The following is a 15,517-nucleotide window of genomic DNA, read 5'->3' as shown; positions in this document are numbered from 1 at the left end:
TGCAACGCTTGTCTCGGTTCCCGCGGCAGACGGCTCCGTTGAGCGGCACACAGTTGAGCTGGGCACGGTGGATGACCCGCCAGTTGGCAAAACGGGTGAAGCCGCCCCCGGCGAGGAAGTGGTTGCTGGTGTCCCACTTGCTGGTCAGTTCGAAGGCTTTACCCTGGTCCGGTTTACGCTTCAGGGTTTCCATGTACAGTGAGTGGATGGCTGCCTTCAGGGTCCTCTCCAGCAGGCCCCTGGCACTCGGGGTGACGATGGTGTTGTCGTTGGTCCTGATCTGCGGCACTAGGACTCCCAGCTCCTGGCACTCCTCGCTCCGCTCCCAGCGGCAGCCAATGCGCTTCCCCAGGCTTATCATTATTACTACTGTAAGCAGAGTCAGAATGAGCTCTACCCTGACATCTAGTGGTCAGCTGTGGGAAAGGACTTCAGGGGCTGATCTCGTTTACATGGGCACACCCACCCTGCCTAGCATGATGGACGGCTTACCCAGATGGTCACTTTGGCTGCTGTGGGATCTCCAGTTTCTTTGTTATTGGGGCAAGAGTAATAAAGGCTTGTTATCCTTGTTATGTGAATCAAGGACAGTAGAACTGTACTTGGCATTTTATGATGGAGGGACTCGCCCTCAACTAAGTAGCCTTTGCTAGGCAAGGGACATGGGTTCCAAAACCCAGTAAATTGAGAGAAGTTAGCAATGGGTATGTGTACTTTGCAGTGTTGGTCCCTTCTGAAGGCCTGAAATGTTACCTTGATCTCTTCACTCTGTAATAACGGAGCTAATTTTGGTTCTATTAGGAGTCTTGTTGCATGCGGCAGAGCTGAAATCACTGATACCTGGGTTTAAGCAGCAGGTCTGCTTTGGGCTAATGGTGCACCAGCACCGAGGCTCCCCTACTAGCAGCTTGCGATCACTGAATAGCTGAGATCACTGAGAGCTGTGTTAAGTTGGGGGGGGGCTGAAGACAAGTTGGTGAGTAGACAGCAGGGTGGCTAGCACAGAGAGTGACTCCGAGTGGATAGGCAGGTGGCTGGTGGAGGGGACAGCTAGCGGAGAGGCGCAGAGCGGATAGCAGGGCAGCTGGGGGGGAAGACTGCAGCAGAAGCCCCTTGAGAGCTGTGGCACTCAGCCGTCGACCCGAGCAGCAGAGCATGTAAGATGCCCCCCCCCCACCTCCCTCCATTTCCACCCAGGCTGGGAGGTAAACTCTGCAGATGAACTTCTGAACTCTGGGCTGCTGCACTGACCAAGGACAGAGGGGGAGGGTGACTATTGGGTTGCTGAACTTAAGACCCTGAGGGGAAAAGGACACTGCCAAACTTACTTGGGGGGGTGGGTCTTTTGCTCATGGTTGGTGCTATGAATCCTGTTTGTGGTGTTTCCCCAGCATAATGCTGCATTGTTTCCCTCCTTTATTAAAAGGCTTTTGCTACTCTCAGACTCTGTGCTTGCGAGAGGGGAAGTATTGCCTCCTAGAGGCGGCCGGGGGGGGGGGTATGTAATTGTCACTGGGTGGGGGCTTGAGCCAGTTTTGCATTGTGTTATTGAAAGGGAACCCCTAGATCCTGAACCTGGCCCTTGTTGCCGCCACCTCTGAGGGGCAGAAGGGTTACACTACACCAGAACATCGTGGGGCCCCACGTGCGCTAGGTGCTGCCCAAACCCCCAGGAAGACTCAGCTCCTGCCCCAAAGATCTCTCCCTCTGTAGAGACAAGACAGGCCAAGGAAGGGGTGTTAGTCTCGGTCCACAAAGGGTGCATGGAGGCATGCGGAGATGAAAACCCCGGGGGCCCAGTCCCCTGAAGCCAAGGGCAAGACCACTGCAGCGGGCCCTGGATCCCACGACGGGCCCAAGGTCACGCAGGAAGCGGGTGGGCACCAGGACCTGAGCTGGGATCTCCTCAGCCCCTAACCCCCAGCCAAGCGCAGCTTGATCCCCCCCCCCCCCCGGAGTGCAGGGAAGTTGCTGGGGGAGTTTCTCTTCGGAGCCCGGCTGACGGCTCAAGGGCCTGCGGGTAGCACCTTCGGGGGCAGGCGGGTTGCCTTGGTCGCCGGCAGAATCCGCCGCCTCCTTGCTCAGGTGCGCTGCAGTTATCTGGTGGGCGCAGCGTGTGCCAGTCGGCGAGACTTGGGGGTACGGAGGACAGACGTGACCCCGCCAAGGGGCTACTTCCAAGGGTAGCAGAGTGGGTCCCCCGCCCCTCCGTCGGACTTTGCTCCCCGGGCCGGGGTTGCCCTCCGCGGTTTGTGTCCTCACCCCGGCCCGGCCCGGCCCGGGGGGCCCTCGAGTGCCGCTGCGGGCCTGTCCCGCGCCGCCCCGCGGGCGGAGCCCCCCGCCCCTCCCGCAATGCCCCGGCGCCCCGCCCCTTCCCCGGGAGCGGCTCCGCCCCCCGCTCCCTGCGAGGCTGGCGGGCTGGGGCCGCGGCCAGAGGCGGCCGGGCTGCGGAGCGGAGCGGCGGCGGGCGTGTGGCCGCGGCGCTGCCCCGGGGAGGGAGGCGCGGAGCCGAGCCGAGCCGAGCCGGCGTTGAACCGCGGGTCCGGCTGCAGCGCGGGGAAAGCGCCCGCCTGCCCGCCCGGGCTGGAGGGCGGCGGCGGGAGCCCGGAAAGTTGGAGCCCGGGGAGGAGGAGGAGGCGGCGGCGGCGGCGGCTGCTGCGCGCTCGGATGCCGCCCGCCGCCTCGCTGCCCCCGCCGATCGCCGGAGCCCGGCGTCGCCTCCTGCCTGGGGAGCGGCGGGCGGCGCGGGACCAGGAGGGATGCGGCTGTGGCCCGCGGCCGCCAGGCAGAGCGCGGCTCCCCGGGAAATGCTGCTGACCATCGCCGTCTGGCTGGCTTGGCAGGAAGCCTCCGCGGCGCCCACCCCGACGGCCGATGACCTGAACCTGGGCGTTGTGAGTGGCGTCCACACGGGGTCCCCCTTCCCGTTGCCCCCGTCGCGCAGCGTGGGCATCCCTCCCTCCTCTCCCAAAGCCCGGCTCCTTCTCAAAGGCTGCAAGGGGGAAGAGGAGGGATTGTCCTGCCGGGGGGCTGGGGTGGTCCAGTGCGGGGTTAAAAAGCCTCTTGGGGAATAGGCTGCTTGTTTCTTGGAGCACCCATTGTACCGTGGAGCGTAGACTCGCCTCTGTTTCCCGGGAGGAAGGAGCCTGGTGCTGGGGAGGGACCCTGGTTAGCTTAGGGCCGGAGGAGCAGCGTTTCTTTGTGTCCCCCCCCCCCCCCCCGAAGGGCTCACCATGGCTGTTGGAGGTTGGGGATCATGGTGCAGCTTGCCAACCGAGCTCCTTTGCTGCCTCTCCCCTCAGAAGCTGCAAAGGAAGCTGGATTCCTTCCCCCACCCCCTGCAAGTTTTAGGTCTGGAAGCTGAAATCAATCACTTGTTTCCAGTTTCTGCGCCCCACCGATATATTGGTCCATTAATATTAGTAGCCTGCACGGAATTTTGAAAGCAAGGTATGACTAAGATTGACATTGGACTCTCCGGCTCTGCAAGGAGAGACTGTTCTGGTTTGGGATTAAAATACGTAAATAAACTCCAGCCACCAAATAATAATCCTGAAAATATGTATTCCGACTAGGAAAATCCCCGAGTAAGCTGAATCTCTGTAGAGACTGGTCATGCTTCTCAGTGGGTCCTACTACACGTCAGATCCAAATAGTTGAAATGCTCTATCAAAATACATGCTGGTTTTTGCAGCCATGCTTCCTGTGCTATGATCTATCCCAGGGACTTGCTCTGTTCCAGCGATAAAGCTATGAACCGAAAGGTCTTTCGTGGCAGGCTGGGAACTGTCCCTGCTAGATCACTGTGCTGGCACTTCTGTGGCAACTTAACATGTTACCCTCTAAGAGAGAGCGAAATTTTTCTCTTGCAGAAATAAAAGTTTATTGTGCAAGATGCTAGCTTTGGCTCTGTAAAAGAAAGCACATCTCAAAGAACGAAAAAAGCCACGTGGCTGGATTCGTTCCAGGTTGGTGTTAGCAAAGTTAGGACTTAGGTCAGGATTCAGTGATAGATCCTGGAATTGGATCGTACCCTCCAGCTTTAGGAAATTCAGTGACTGTCTTGTCGAGATGCTGCCTCACCCTTGCGGCCAGGAGGGAGCCAGGGGAACCTTTCAGCAAAACATCATTTCACAAGGGTGGTTTAAACAAAATTGTATACCAGGAACTTCATGATCATTATTATTTGCTGTAAAGCCAGGTGTTGTGATGGAATCACAATCCAGGCATTACTGGTGACTGCTTCTGAGCACCTGAGCTCGGACAAGAGCCACCCGGAAAGCATGTGTGAATGCAAAGTGCTCCTGCACAATCATTGTGTATTAACTCTCACCTCTACCCAAGTGCTAAAGCTGAACTGAATATTTCATGTAAATGGCAGATGGGTGGGCGCACTGCGTCCAAAGAAAGCGTCCCATGTTCTGTAGACTAGTCAACCTGATTTCCCCCCCCCTGCTACCGTATGTGCCACATGGAGCTCTTATGAGTTAAACATTGTGAGAGAGAGCTGCTACACTTAATATGGCTTAATATTTATTATGGCTGCATTTAAACCTCTGAGATGTACTTGTTTGCAGCTGATCTTGGATTGAAAGCCAGCTGCAAAGTGCGTTGTGTGTAACTAGAAATTCACTCTCCTTGAATCAGAGCATCTCTGACCCATTAGGATTCATGTAGTGATGCTGCAGTCCAGTGCCTGTGACATTCAGACTGCTTCGTGGCAGTGAATTGTGGGATCCCCACAGACTCAGGGTGTATAGATGTGATGGATGACAGCCCCCTCATAGGGGACAAATTATTGGGGGAAAACAATCCTCCGTTAAGCAGGGGAACATCCACTAGATGATCTAAAATGGGTCTCTTTTTGACTTCTCCCCTCCAATGTGTGTGCAGCTCCCATGGCCAGTTGTGCATGTGTGGCGGATCAGTCTCCTTGGTTTTGCATCACTGGTGGAATTAAGCACAAGTCTGAGTATAAAGACTGCTTTTGTTTATTCCCAGTAATCAGCAACGAGGCGAAGGCAGTTCTGCAGGGGGTTGTCAGGAAAATCCCCCTGTTTGAAGTGGACACTTTAAGAAGATTTATTTGACATCTACTCTATGCAGCAAATTAAGGGTCTGTGAGGCATTTCGACCAAATATTTGAAAATGAGGAAGCATGAAATAATGGCAATAGAAAGCACCACTAACCTTTGACAAATCCTATCCCCCCCAGCAACTCTCTGCAGTAAATACAGCACTGTGTCAACAGAGGTGTTCTGTTTGAATTGATTTCTCCCTCCTCTGCAAATTGTAGCTAAAAAGGCTTTTCCAGGCAGAGAAAGACACAGAGCCAAATTGTGAAGCTGAGTGGGATGCTCCAATTTAGCACTGCTATACAAAACAGGGGCCAGATTAAACTTCGGCAAAACCAGAGAGGGCTATAATTCAAAGGCAGAGCTTGCTAGAGTACTGCCCACAGCAGTATGATATCGAATGATGTTTACCACTGGAATATCCTGCCCTACGCATGAATCTAGCTTGGTTGCTACGTATTTTTATTATTATTATTCTCTGTTAGCTAACCTCACAAAGAGAGGGAGGAATGAATGAGGAATTGAAATTGTACTTCAATATGAAGAGATTGTTTCTGAAGTTTGACACTGATCATTTTGACCTGCCCCACCTTTTTAAATATATAAAAAAGAAGACCATATCGGATGCAGTGTCTAAAGCACAGTTTATATATATATATATATATATATATATATATATATATATATATATTACTCGCAGCTCTGTGGTCATTTGACTTGAGATCCTCTGGCATCACACATGCAAAAACATTACATATGTCAGATGTAAAGCGGGGTACCAAGATTTTCTTTTACTTCAGGGGGCTTTGAATCAGGCACTAAGAGAGATCTCTGCAGCCTTGATTCCCATAAAGGCCAGTTTGGTAAACCTGTATGCTAAGGGGGTAGACCTGGAGACATATTGGAGATCCTGTTGTTTTAACAATTTGGCGCTTGCTGTTAAAAGCCAACTCCTGGCAGCTGGGCCATGTTATCTTGTGCTGTGGATGCTGGAAAATCCTCACAGAAGCTGTCTGCTGGGACAATCTGTGTATCAAGTTAGGGCAAAAGATGAGTGCCTTTGAATTGGATTTATGTCCAAACAGAGCACGGTTTTCAATATCCAAACTGGCAGTGAGGGCTGCTGCAGCGACCGTGATGTCCCTAGGGCGTGTATCAGGGACCAGCTACAGGGCGACACGTTAAATGGGAGTTCCGGCAATGCTGTTAAGTTTGCACATGTTCCCTTCTCCCAGAATCTACAGTCGTGTCCCAAGGGGGCCATCTGTTACGTCAGATGCTCCACTTTGCAACTGTCTCATGTGCTGGCTGCTCTACCTTGACAATGGAAAGAGTTTTCTCTCTTTGCTGTACATTCAATGCCATCCTCTGTTGTTTCCAGAGGAAAAGTAGGCATTTGCATTCATTAACTGAGGCCATGGACTAACAGTCGTCCTCCTCCTCTCCTCTCCCCACCCCAAGTGTTCCTTTGTTCCCATGGAGTCAGGACTCCTGTTGCCTTTGTTCCTGCTTTCCAGCTGAATGACGCTTATGGGCATAGAGCTCTTCCAGCCAGCAGGGCTCTTATGGAAACACAGGTTTCTGTGTGGAGGAGCTGAAGAATGGGTAGGGGGAAGGAGAGGGAGTTCCTATGGGGACGGGGTGAACTAGCATTCTGTGCAGTGCATTCCTCCGGCACTGCTTTCAAAGCAAAATCTGCATCAGCGTGCCTGGGAAGAAAGGGGCTAGCTCCTTGTCTCGGAAAGGACCCGTCTGACTTCAGGGCTGCTCAGGCAGATCGCACAGCAGCAGCAAGTCAGTGGCTGTCGCCGTCAGACATCAGTCCTTCCCACCTTTTGCCAAGCGTCTCTCTCCCTGCGGCCTCCCACGGTAGATGCAGGCTTTGCCAGGCTACCGCAGGGTTAGCCGTGGCAGTGTCTCCACGGCAGGTTTATTTTATGGCCCAAACCTCGAGGTGGTTAGTTATTAACCAAAAAATAAAACCCACCCCCCGGACCGAAAGAAGCTATAGTTCATATTAGAAGACAGCAACATCCTCCTGATCTGCTGACGCTGCTAATGGGAAAGTACGTGCCAGTTAGGGCTCCATCCTGAACTGGCAAATCTTCCGGGACAAAACCTCTGGGAGAGCCAAAACAATAATGCGATCAGTCTAACAGCGTGTTGGGAAGGAGCTTTGCTTGGCCTCCCCTACCATTGTAATCCCCGCTTCTCTTTGACCAGTCTTCAGGTGAGACTCTGACAGTTTGACTAGCTGTGATGATTTAGTATAATAGCAGAGGAATTCCTGAGATCAGGATAAACCCTGTATGCAGCGAAGCATTCTTTTGGGAAATCTGGAGACGATCTGCTGATCAGGACAAGACCTGTCCAAATAACATTGAGGGGGTGGCAATGTCATAGAATCAGAGACTATCAGGGTGGGAAGGGACCTCAGGAGGCCATCTAGTCCAACCCCCTGCTCAAAGCAGGACCAGTCTCCAATTAAATCATCCCAGCCAGGGCTTTGTCAAGCCTGACCTTAAAAACTTCTAAGGAAGGAGATTCCACCACCTCCCTAGGTGTATTTATTTATTTTATATTATTATTTTGAGAGACTGCGTTGCTGCTTGTTGACTGCCAGTGACAGGGTTGAGTTCTTCGTATCAGCTGCCATGTTATTTCATTCCAGGTTCCAAGTATTTCTTCCAAGAATGTTAGGTTTCCATGTAAGAATACAGACACTGGCTACATTTTAAGGTTCCTCTTGAAGCCAAGGTACAATGCAGGCTACATTAGCTTGACAAAGGGTTGGCTGGGGAGCTTTCCAGCAGGCCGGCTCCTGTGAAAGGATTTAATCTGGTATTAACACTCTGGCTGGTTATAACGGCTACTTCCTTTTTAAATTTGAGACCATCCACCCTCAGATTCTGTAATGCAGTTTAGCCCCGTGCTCAGTCGCTGTTGTGGGCCCGGCAGTTTGAATTACTGGCGGTAGTTAAGCTACATTACTCAATATAATTAGATTCTGCTTTTAGTGATGGTTCCAAGCCAGTGCGTGGAGCCTTGGCGATGGCAGCTTTCCAGCAGCTCTGGTGAAGGGATCTTGATGGGTGTTAATTAGACTCATCCCCCCACTCGCCCCGACTGTGTCTCTCTCTCTCTCTCCTTTATTTTTGGTCTCGAGCATTGAATGTGAAACACCAAGGGCCAAATCTGGAGGCCGTGTGTGAAGTGGTGTAACTTCTGCCAGGGCCAGCCGCACCTAAGGGAGTCTGGGTAGTGTAACTGGCGCATGGAAGGGTCCAGACAGTTTTTCCCCAGTGGAGATAAATGGAATTGCATTCTGGGGGGGGGGGGTGCGCGAGCAGTGTGTGCAGAGAAGGCTTTTGGATAAGCCCTGACCAGCCAATGTCCTGCTTGCGTTGTGTGGTGTGGATAATCCCCTGTCCCTTTTAATAAGAGGTGGGCTTTGCACTGGCTTCCCTGGCTAACATTTCCTTTTCTTTCACTGCCCTGCATTACCTGGTGGCTGCACGTTGGCAGGGTTGTCCATACAGGTGTGTTCACTTTTCCTAACGTCTTTGGGAAACGGCTAGATTCATGTCAGTTGTTATTTTAATTAGAAAGCTCTCTGACTCCTACAGCTCTTTGTCATTCTCCCTCATTAAATTGTAATTTAATGTGGAAAGTGAGTGTGTAAGATACAGCACCTTCTGACTCAGCGGATCTCCATCCCCTATAGTCAGAGGCAGAGCCAACGCAGCTCATAGAGAATGTGATAACACCTTGCACATCATCTACGGTACTGATAACTCAGCTCCAGTTAATTACACCTCTGCCAGCTCATTGAAGGCACAAGTGTGACTAAGGATGAAACTGTAAAAATGGGATTGCATGGCTGTAACTGAAGTCCTGGTTTGGCCTGCAGGTGCATTATTACATCAACAAGATGCCTTCTTTATTTCCAGTGTCATACATTTACAGCAGGGCCTGGGGTTGTACAGCTTTCGTGGAAAGCGTAATTTGGCCTGCAAAGCCTTTATTTCTGGTGATGCTGCAGGAAATGAAAAGTACCCAGATTGACTCTCAGATTGCTGATTGACTTCACAGGGCTGGCATTAGGGGGAAAAAAAATTTTGTAAAGTAAGCACATCTGGTGCTCAAATCACTGAGAGATGGGAAACATGGGGCACCACACTGCCCTCTGGTTTAAAAAGTCACCTTTTAGAGCAGAGCTGCACTTAAAAGTGAAGGATTTGGAAGATCAGAAAACAACCCGAGGTCTGGCAGTAACAGTTTTCCTGCAAATGCTTTCTTTAATCAAAATCACTTTAAATGGGTAGATTTGGGAGTTTCAGAAGCTCTTCCTGTGCATCTGTATGTGTGTTGTTTGTCCCAGTTTTTCATGAGGATTGTCTCTGATTTCTGGGTCAGAGAATTAAGAGATTTGATGTTTATATATATATATATATAAATGCGTATGTGTGTATGTAAAAGAAAAACACACAAAGTTAACCCCAGTGAGAAAGAAATGGTTTAGCACAGAAGTGTTGCAGGTCAGGAGAAGAAACCAATGAAGTCAAGCATGATTGGAGAGTTTTAAATGAACGTAGCGTGAAATTGAATTTGGTGACATTTCTGTTCAGGAAAGAGACCTGGGATGGAAAATAAGGAGTAAATACTGAAGTTCACCAAGGAACGCAGTCTTCAGGTGAGACTCTGACAGTTTGACTAGCTGTGATGATTTAGTATAATAGAAGAGGAATTTCTGAGACCAGGATAAACCCTGTATGCAGGGAATCATTCTTTTGGGGAAGTCTGGAGATGATCTACTGATCAGGACAAGACCCGTTCAAATAACATGATTGAGGGGTAGCAGTGTATTTATTTATTTTATATTTTGAGAGAGCGTTGCTGCTTGTTGACTGCCAGTGACAAGGTTGAGTTCTTCGTATCAGCTGACATGTTATTTCATCCTGACAACATTGATCTTTTGGGTACATGAAAGCAATCTTGTCAGTGTCATAAGCCTTTGCTCGAAGGTGATGGGCATGTCTGAGTTGTATCAGCTTGTCATGTAACGAGCCCAGAATGACATCTCCTTTCTGTGTAACTCACAGCCATGAAGAACATCTGACAACCCAGGCTTTCCATGACGCCACATGCTCAATTTATTCTGCGCTCAGGCATGTTTTACAAGACCACCTACAACTGGGACCTGAACAGAGCGGTTGCCACAGGAGATGAATTGTTAGTTTGATTAAATGCGGCTGGCTGGCGCTAGTAGATTTCCCCACATGAGGCAATTCTGCAGCTTCTGTTGAAGAAGCAAAGGGGTAGCTGCAGGAGCTTGGGCGTTATAGTCAGCAAATGCACTTGGTATCAAACGCCCCTGGTGCATAGGGCCCAATGCAGATCATTCTAACTTCTCTAACACGGAAGCATGACAGGCCATTTGGTGCAGAAAAGGATTCGGCCTGCTTGCGTGGGGTTTAAACACCCTTTCTTGGTCTTTATTGTAAAACAGAAAGGTAAATGTCCCGCTTCTTCAAGGCCCAAATACCAAGGGCTGCCCTCAGCCAAAGTGCAATGCAAAGACAGGAGGCCTGGCTTGCTTCAGCTGAAGGCATGAGAAAGCACTTGAACTCCACCTGGAGTTCGGGGAGCTGCAAGTCCTTGGGCCCTCTCAGGATTTTCCCTCCGGTGTGTTGGAGGGAGGATTTAATTTCCCTACAGCTGTCAAAGACAGCCCTACATGCAGATCAGACCAGACAACTGTGGCTTAATCTCTAGACAGAAGAAGAGGGGTGTCAAGGTTCCTTCCCCACTCTGAACTCTAAGGTACAGATGTGGGAACCTGCATGAAAGACCCCCTAAGATTATTCTTACCAGCTTAGGTTAAAAACTTCCCCAAGGTACAAACTTTGCCTTGTCCTTGAACTCTATGCTGCCACCACCAAGTGTGTTAAACAAAGAAGAGGGAAAGTGCCCACTTGGAGATGTCTGCCCCCCAAATATCCCCCCAAGCCATACACCCCCTTTCCTGGGGAAGGCTTGATAAAAATCCTCACCAGTTTGCACAGGTGAACACAGACCCAAACCCTTGGATCTTAAGAACAATGAAAAAGCTATCAGGTTCTTAAAAGAAGAATTTTAATTAAGGAAAAAGTAAAAGAATCACCTCTGTAAAATCAGGATGGTAAATACCTTACAGGGTAATCCGATTCAAAACGTACAGAATCCCTCTAGGCAAAACCTTAAGTTACAAAAAGACACAAAAACAGGAATATACATTCCATTCAGCACAGCTTATTTTATCAGCCATGAAACAAAAGGAAATCTAACGCATTTCTAGCTAGATAACTTACTAAGTAACAGAAGTTCTGAGACTGTGTTCCTGATCTGTTCCTGGCAAAAGCATCGCACAGACAGATGGACCCTTTGTTCCCCCACCCCCTCCAGCTTTGAAAGTATCTTGTCTCCTCATTGGTCATTTTGGGTCAGGTACCAGCGAGGTTATCTTAGCTTCTTAGCCCTTTACAGGTGAAAGGGTTTTGCCTCTGGCCAGGAGGGATTTTATAGCACTGTGGACAGAAAGGTGGTTACCTTTCCCTTTATTTTTATGACAAGGGGTTAACCCCCTTGTGTGGCCAGTTGCTTTCAGGGTTCTGTATATCCCCTCATTGGAGGATTCATTGTTTCTTACAGGGGATACTTCACCCGTTGGCAGTAGATCAGAAGTGAAGTTCAGAAGCTACTGCCACCTCTGGTTTGCTTAATGCACTACGCTTCCCAGACATTCCCAGTGGAGAGCTGAGATAACACTTGGTCCAGAGCGATCAAGTGAACTCACTACTTGCAATGCACTAGGCTGGGGTCTGAATGGGGTAAAGGAAGGGTGGAATAAGATGGGGAGGGGAGAGGAGAGACGCATGCAAATCTCTTTGAAAGGAAGGTGCTGGGCAGCCTGGTCTGAAAAGTTATGCTCCTTAACAGGCAGCTCCAACTCGCTCCAAAATACATGCACTATAATGAATCTAGCTCTCCAGCTTTCATTGTGTAGCTACCAGTGGATCCCTCTGAAACGTCTCGCGCTCAGTCAGCTGCAGTGATTCAAGTGAGATGTAAAATGGAGGGCCTAACTACATACATTCAGGAGTTCAGTCCCTACCATGGCAGTTGTTGAACAGCGCCCATCGGGACCACACAACCGTGTAGGACAAGGACAGCACGGCTACCTTGGACTGGAGGGGGAATGCAGAATGGAATTTAGCCAGGACACTGACGCTAATATTTCCACTCATGCATTAAAGTGATGTGATCGGTGAAGAGTGCTGTGGCAGGTACTACATTCCTGAATGCGTATGGTTACTAAAATACTTTGGGATCTCTCAGGGTGAAAGTTGCTATAGAAGTGTATGTTCTGATCAGGATTATGGATCCCAGTCAAGCCCCCAGACCCAAATACCTTTGAAACATGGGGGCTTGGGAGTGGGATTTGGAGTCTAACTTCCTGGCTTGGTTCCTTCTCTTGGCTATTTCTGAACATGAGTAAAACAAACTGTATCCCTGCCTGCGTAATACAATCAGGCTAGCCCCCTTCCCACCAAATTTTCTGTGTGGACCAAATCAGCTTGTTGAACATTTTCCAGAGCTCATGGCAGCTGAATACATTCTGCTCTTTAGCCCATGAGTGGCTCGGAACTGGCCATTGTTCTGGGAGAATTCCCATTATTCCTGAAGATAACTACGATATGCTCTCCAAAAGTTGTGCATTTTGCAGCGAGGCTGGGACAGGGAATGGCTAACCACTGCTGTAGAGTGCTAGAATGGTTACCACATTGTTACATTTGCTTTGGAGAGGGCGGGGGGCAGGATTTTAGTTTCCCTTCAGCGCATTTGGTTACAGAATGACAGTGGGTGAGGCAACTCGAGAAGCGTGTTTGCTTCTTTGATAAATTCTCTGCATTAAACTGGCTTTTATTTTTTGTTTGTTGTGTTTTGCTGCTGATTTGTAAATTCCCCCGCCATACGGTCTGTACCATTCCACCCTTCATGTCACCGATGGACTTTTTTGTTCCAAAGCCAAACAAAGTAAATTGGGTTTGCATCTGGGAGTCTACAGCATATTTTGTGTAAAAACACAGCTAGAGAGGCTGGTGGGGTTTGTATTTTAGATAGCGTTTTATTAACGCTGCAGCAATTTACACTTCAGACTTCCCCCAGGAGATTTCTGAGATAGACGACAGCCTGGTATTGCCATAATCGGCAATGAAATGCAAATCATTCGACTTCTTCCCCTTGGTGTGGATACATGTCACACTTCAACCGAAAACTGATTAACGTGGCTGGTAATTACTCTGTTTAGGCATTTCTGGTGCACCCATCGCTATAGTATCAAGGATCCATCAGTGTCCCACATAGTCTAGATAATTGAAAAGAGGGGGAAAAATGCTCTACCTGTTGAGAGTCCCCCACAACATCCAAGAGGGACGGGCTCTTGCATTAAAGGCCTCCAAACTTTAGGGGTAGCCGTGTCAGTCTGAATCCACAAAAAGAGCCGTGTTAGTCTGTTAGTCTTCGAGGTGCCACCGGACTCCTCGTTGTTTTGGTGCAGGAAGTTTCAGGATTGCGAGGGGTAGGAGCCTTTACACCTCTACCCACCCATAGTCTCTTCACCCCTGTGCCCAGGCCTCTGGGGTCAAAGGTCGATGGATCCATGTAGCAGCAGATCTGCTTTTCCTACCCTGCCCCAAACCCAGGTATATACATAGGGACCCCGATGCAACAGAGCTGGGCTTCCTGGCACACAGGTGATATGGGCTCCCTACCCCCACCCCACCGCTTGTGCAGTAGGGGCAGAGATGTGCGGGGAGGGGAATAGTCTTACAGTAAGTTTACAGACATGTTTGTTTAACCGTGTGGTAAAGTGATGTCCTTATTGGAGCACGGTTGTGGGAACCTATGTGCTGATGTCTGGATGGCATTAAGTATATAGCAAGATTAAACCAGCTGCGTTTACCTTTTGCACACGTAAGGGTCAGTGGATTAAACACACACAAGTCTTGTGTAAATCTATGCCAACCACTGCCGTCTAGATGCTGTGTAAACTCCATCTATTATGCTGAGCCATCCCTTTTATGCTGCACTCCTCTGGTTGTCTGTTATGTGTGGGTGTTGTCTGATCAGGCCCATAGCTCTTCCCAGTTTAAATGTCTCCATGAGTCAATGTTATGTTAGTCTTCTCTCTCTGTGCTCTCTCAGTGGCTGAGGATGCAGTAAATAAACAAAGGTTGCAGGACCACTTGACTTCCACAGCTCCATCTGTCTGCCTCATCATAATTCTCTGCCAGGGGGCACAGGGATTCTCCCTGGGGCCATCAATCCCCATGTCCGCAGATAATCGGCTCCCTCTGCCTCTCTTTACCTCACACTGATGCTTTCAAATGACAGCCTCAGGAACCTGAACAAGTTTGTGTTTCGTAGGTTGACCGTATGCTGGAACAGGCTGTATCTTGGTGGCAGCTATTTGAAGAGGCAATCCCGTTGTAGTCGTCTGCCTCTAACATAGTAGTACCCAGAGACCCAATAAAGCATTGGGGCTCCATTGTGCTAGGCACTCTAAAAACAGATCACAAAATGACAGTTCCTCCCCGAAGAGCTTACACCCCTTAGGTCTTGTCTACACAGTTGATCAGCATAACTGTTCTAATTAGCTATTCTGGAATAGTGTCCACACAGGGAGCTATTCTGGAATAGCTATGTTGGTCAGTTTCCCTGTGTAGACTAGGCCTTAGGTTTAGGTCCCTCTCCTAACCATTCTTATGCAGCCACCTCTCAAACATATCTACCTTCTAATCTGACTGTTATACTCCTGACTCCAGAGCATTCCCTTCACCCACAGGAGGACCCACCATACCAGCGTAACTCTGTTCCCTGACCATGCTGTGGTCTGTGTTTTACTTTCATATTCATGTTGTCTCAGTGCAGCTGTGGATGTCAGAATTTTCTTGGGAAATGTAATTGTGTTAAATAAGCAAAGGGTCCCTTTACCAGAGGATCAGCTGAAACGCTCGGGTGCATTTTTACTTCTGTGTTTAGTGCACCTTTAAATTCCTGTGCACTCTCCTGGCATGAAAAGTCTAGTGGTGGGGGACCAGTTCAATTCCTTGGTCTGCCACAGACTTCCTGTGTGACCTTAGTCAAGTCACATGTCCTCTCTGTGCCTCAGTTCCCCATCTGTATAATGGGGATAATAGCACTGTTCTACCTCACAGAGGTGTAGTGAGAATAACTACATTTAAAAGATTGTGAGGTGCTCAGATTTAATGGTCATGGGGCCATTATCTAGGGTAGGTAGAGTTCAGCAGTCCTGTTGTTCTGAGAGCTCAGTGCCAGGAGACTTATTCTGTGCTTTCTCTCGGAGATTTAGTTCTTGTTTTGTTCCTCTATGAATGTAA

At 49.5% G+C, this 15,517-nt stretch overlaps 1 protein-coding gene across 1 annotated transcript in view; it reads left to right on the top strand.

Annotated features, from left to right (window-relative positions):
• The first annotated feature begins 2,437 nt into the window (after positions 1-2,437).
• Positions 2,438-15,517, top strand: part of MMP17 (matrix metallopeptidase 17) — a 108,294-nt gene continuing 95,214 nt past the window's right edge. Inside the window, exon 1 of the mRNA XM_084649326.1 lies at positions 2,438-2,894. Coding sequence (XP_084505452.1) covers positions 2,760-2,894 — 135 coding nt within the window. The 5' untranslated portion in view covers positions 2,438-2,759. The remainder of the gene's footprint in view (positions 2,895-15,517) is intronic.

This window comes from Lepidochelys olivacea (assembly GCF_965140295.1).
Source record: "Lepidochelys olivacea isolate rLepOli2 genome assembly, chromosome: 15".
NCBI classification, from domain to species: Eukaryota; Metazoa; Chordata; order Testudines; family Cheloniidae; genus Lepidochelys; species Lepidochelys olivacea.
Note: the sequence above shows the minus strand (reverse complement) of the source record. Positions and strands in the feature narration are given on the sequence as shown.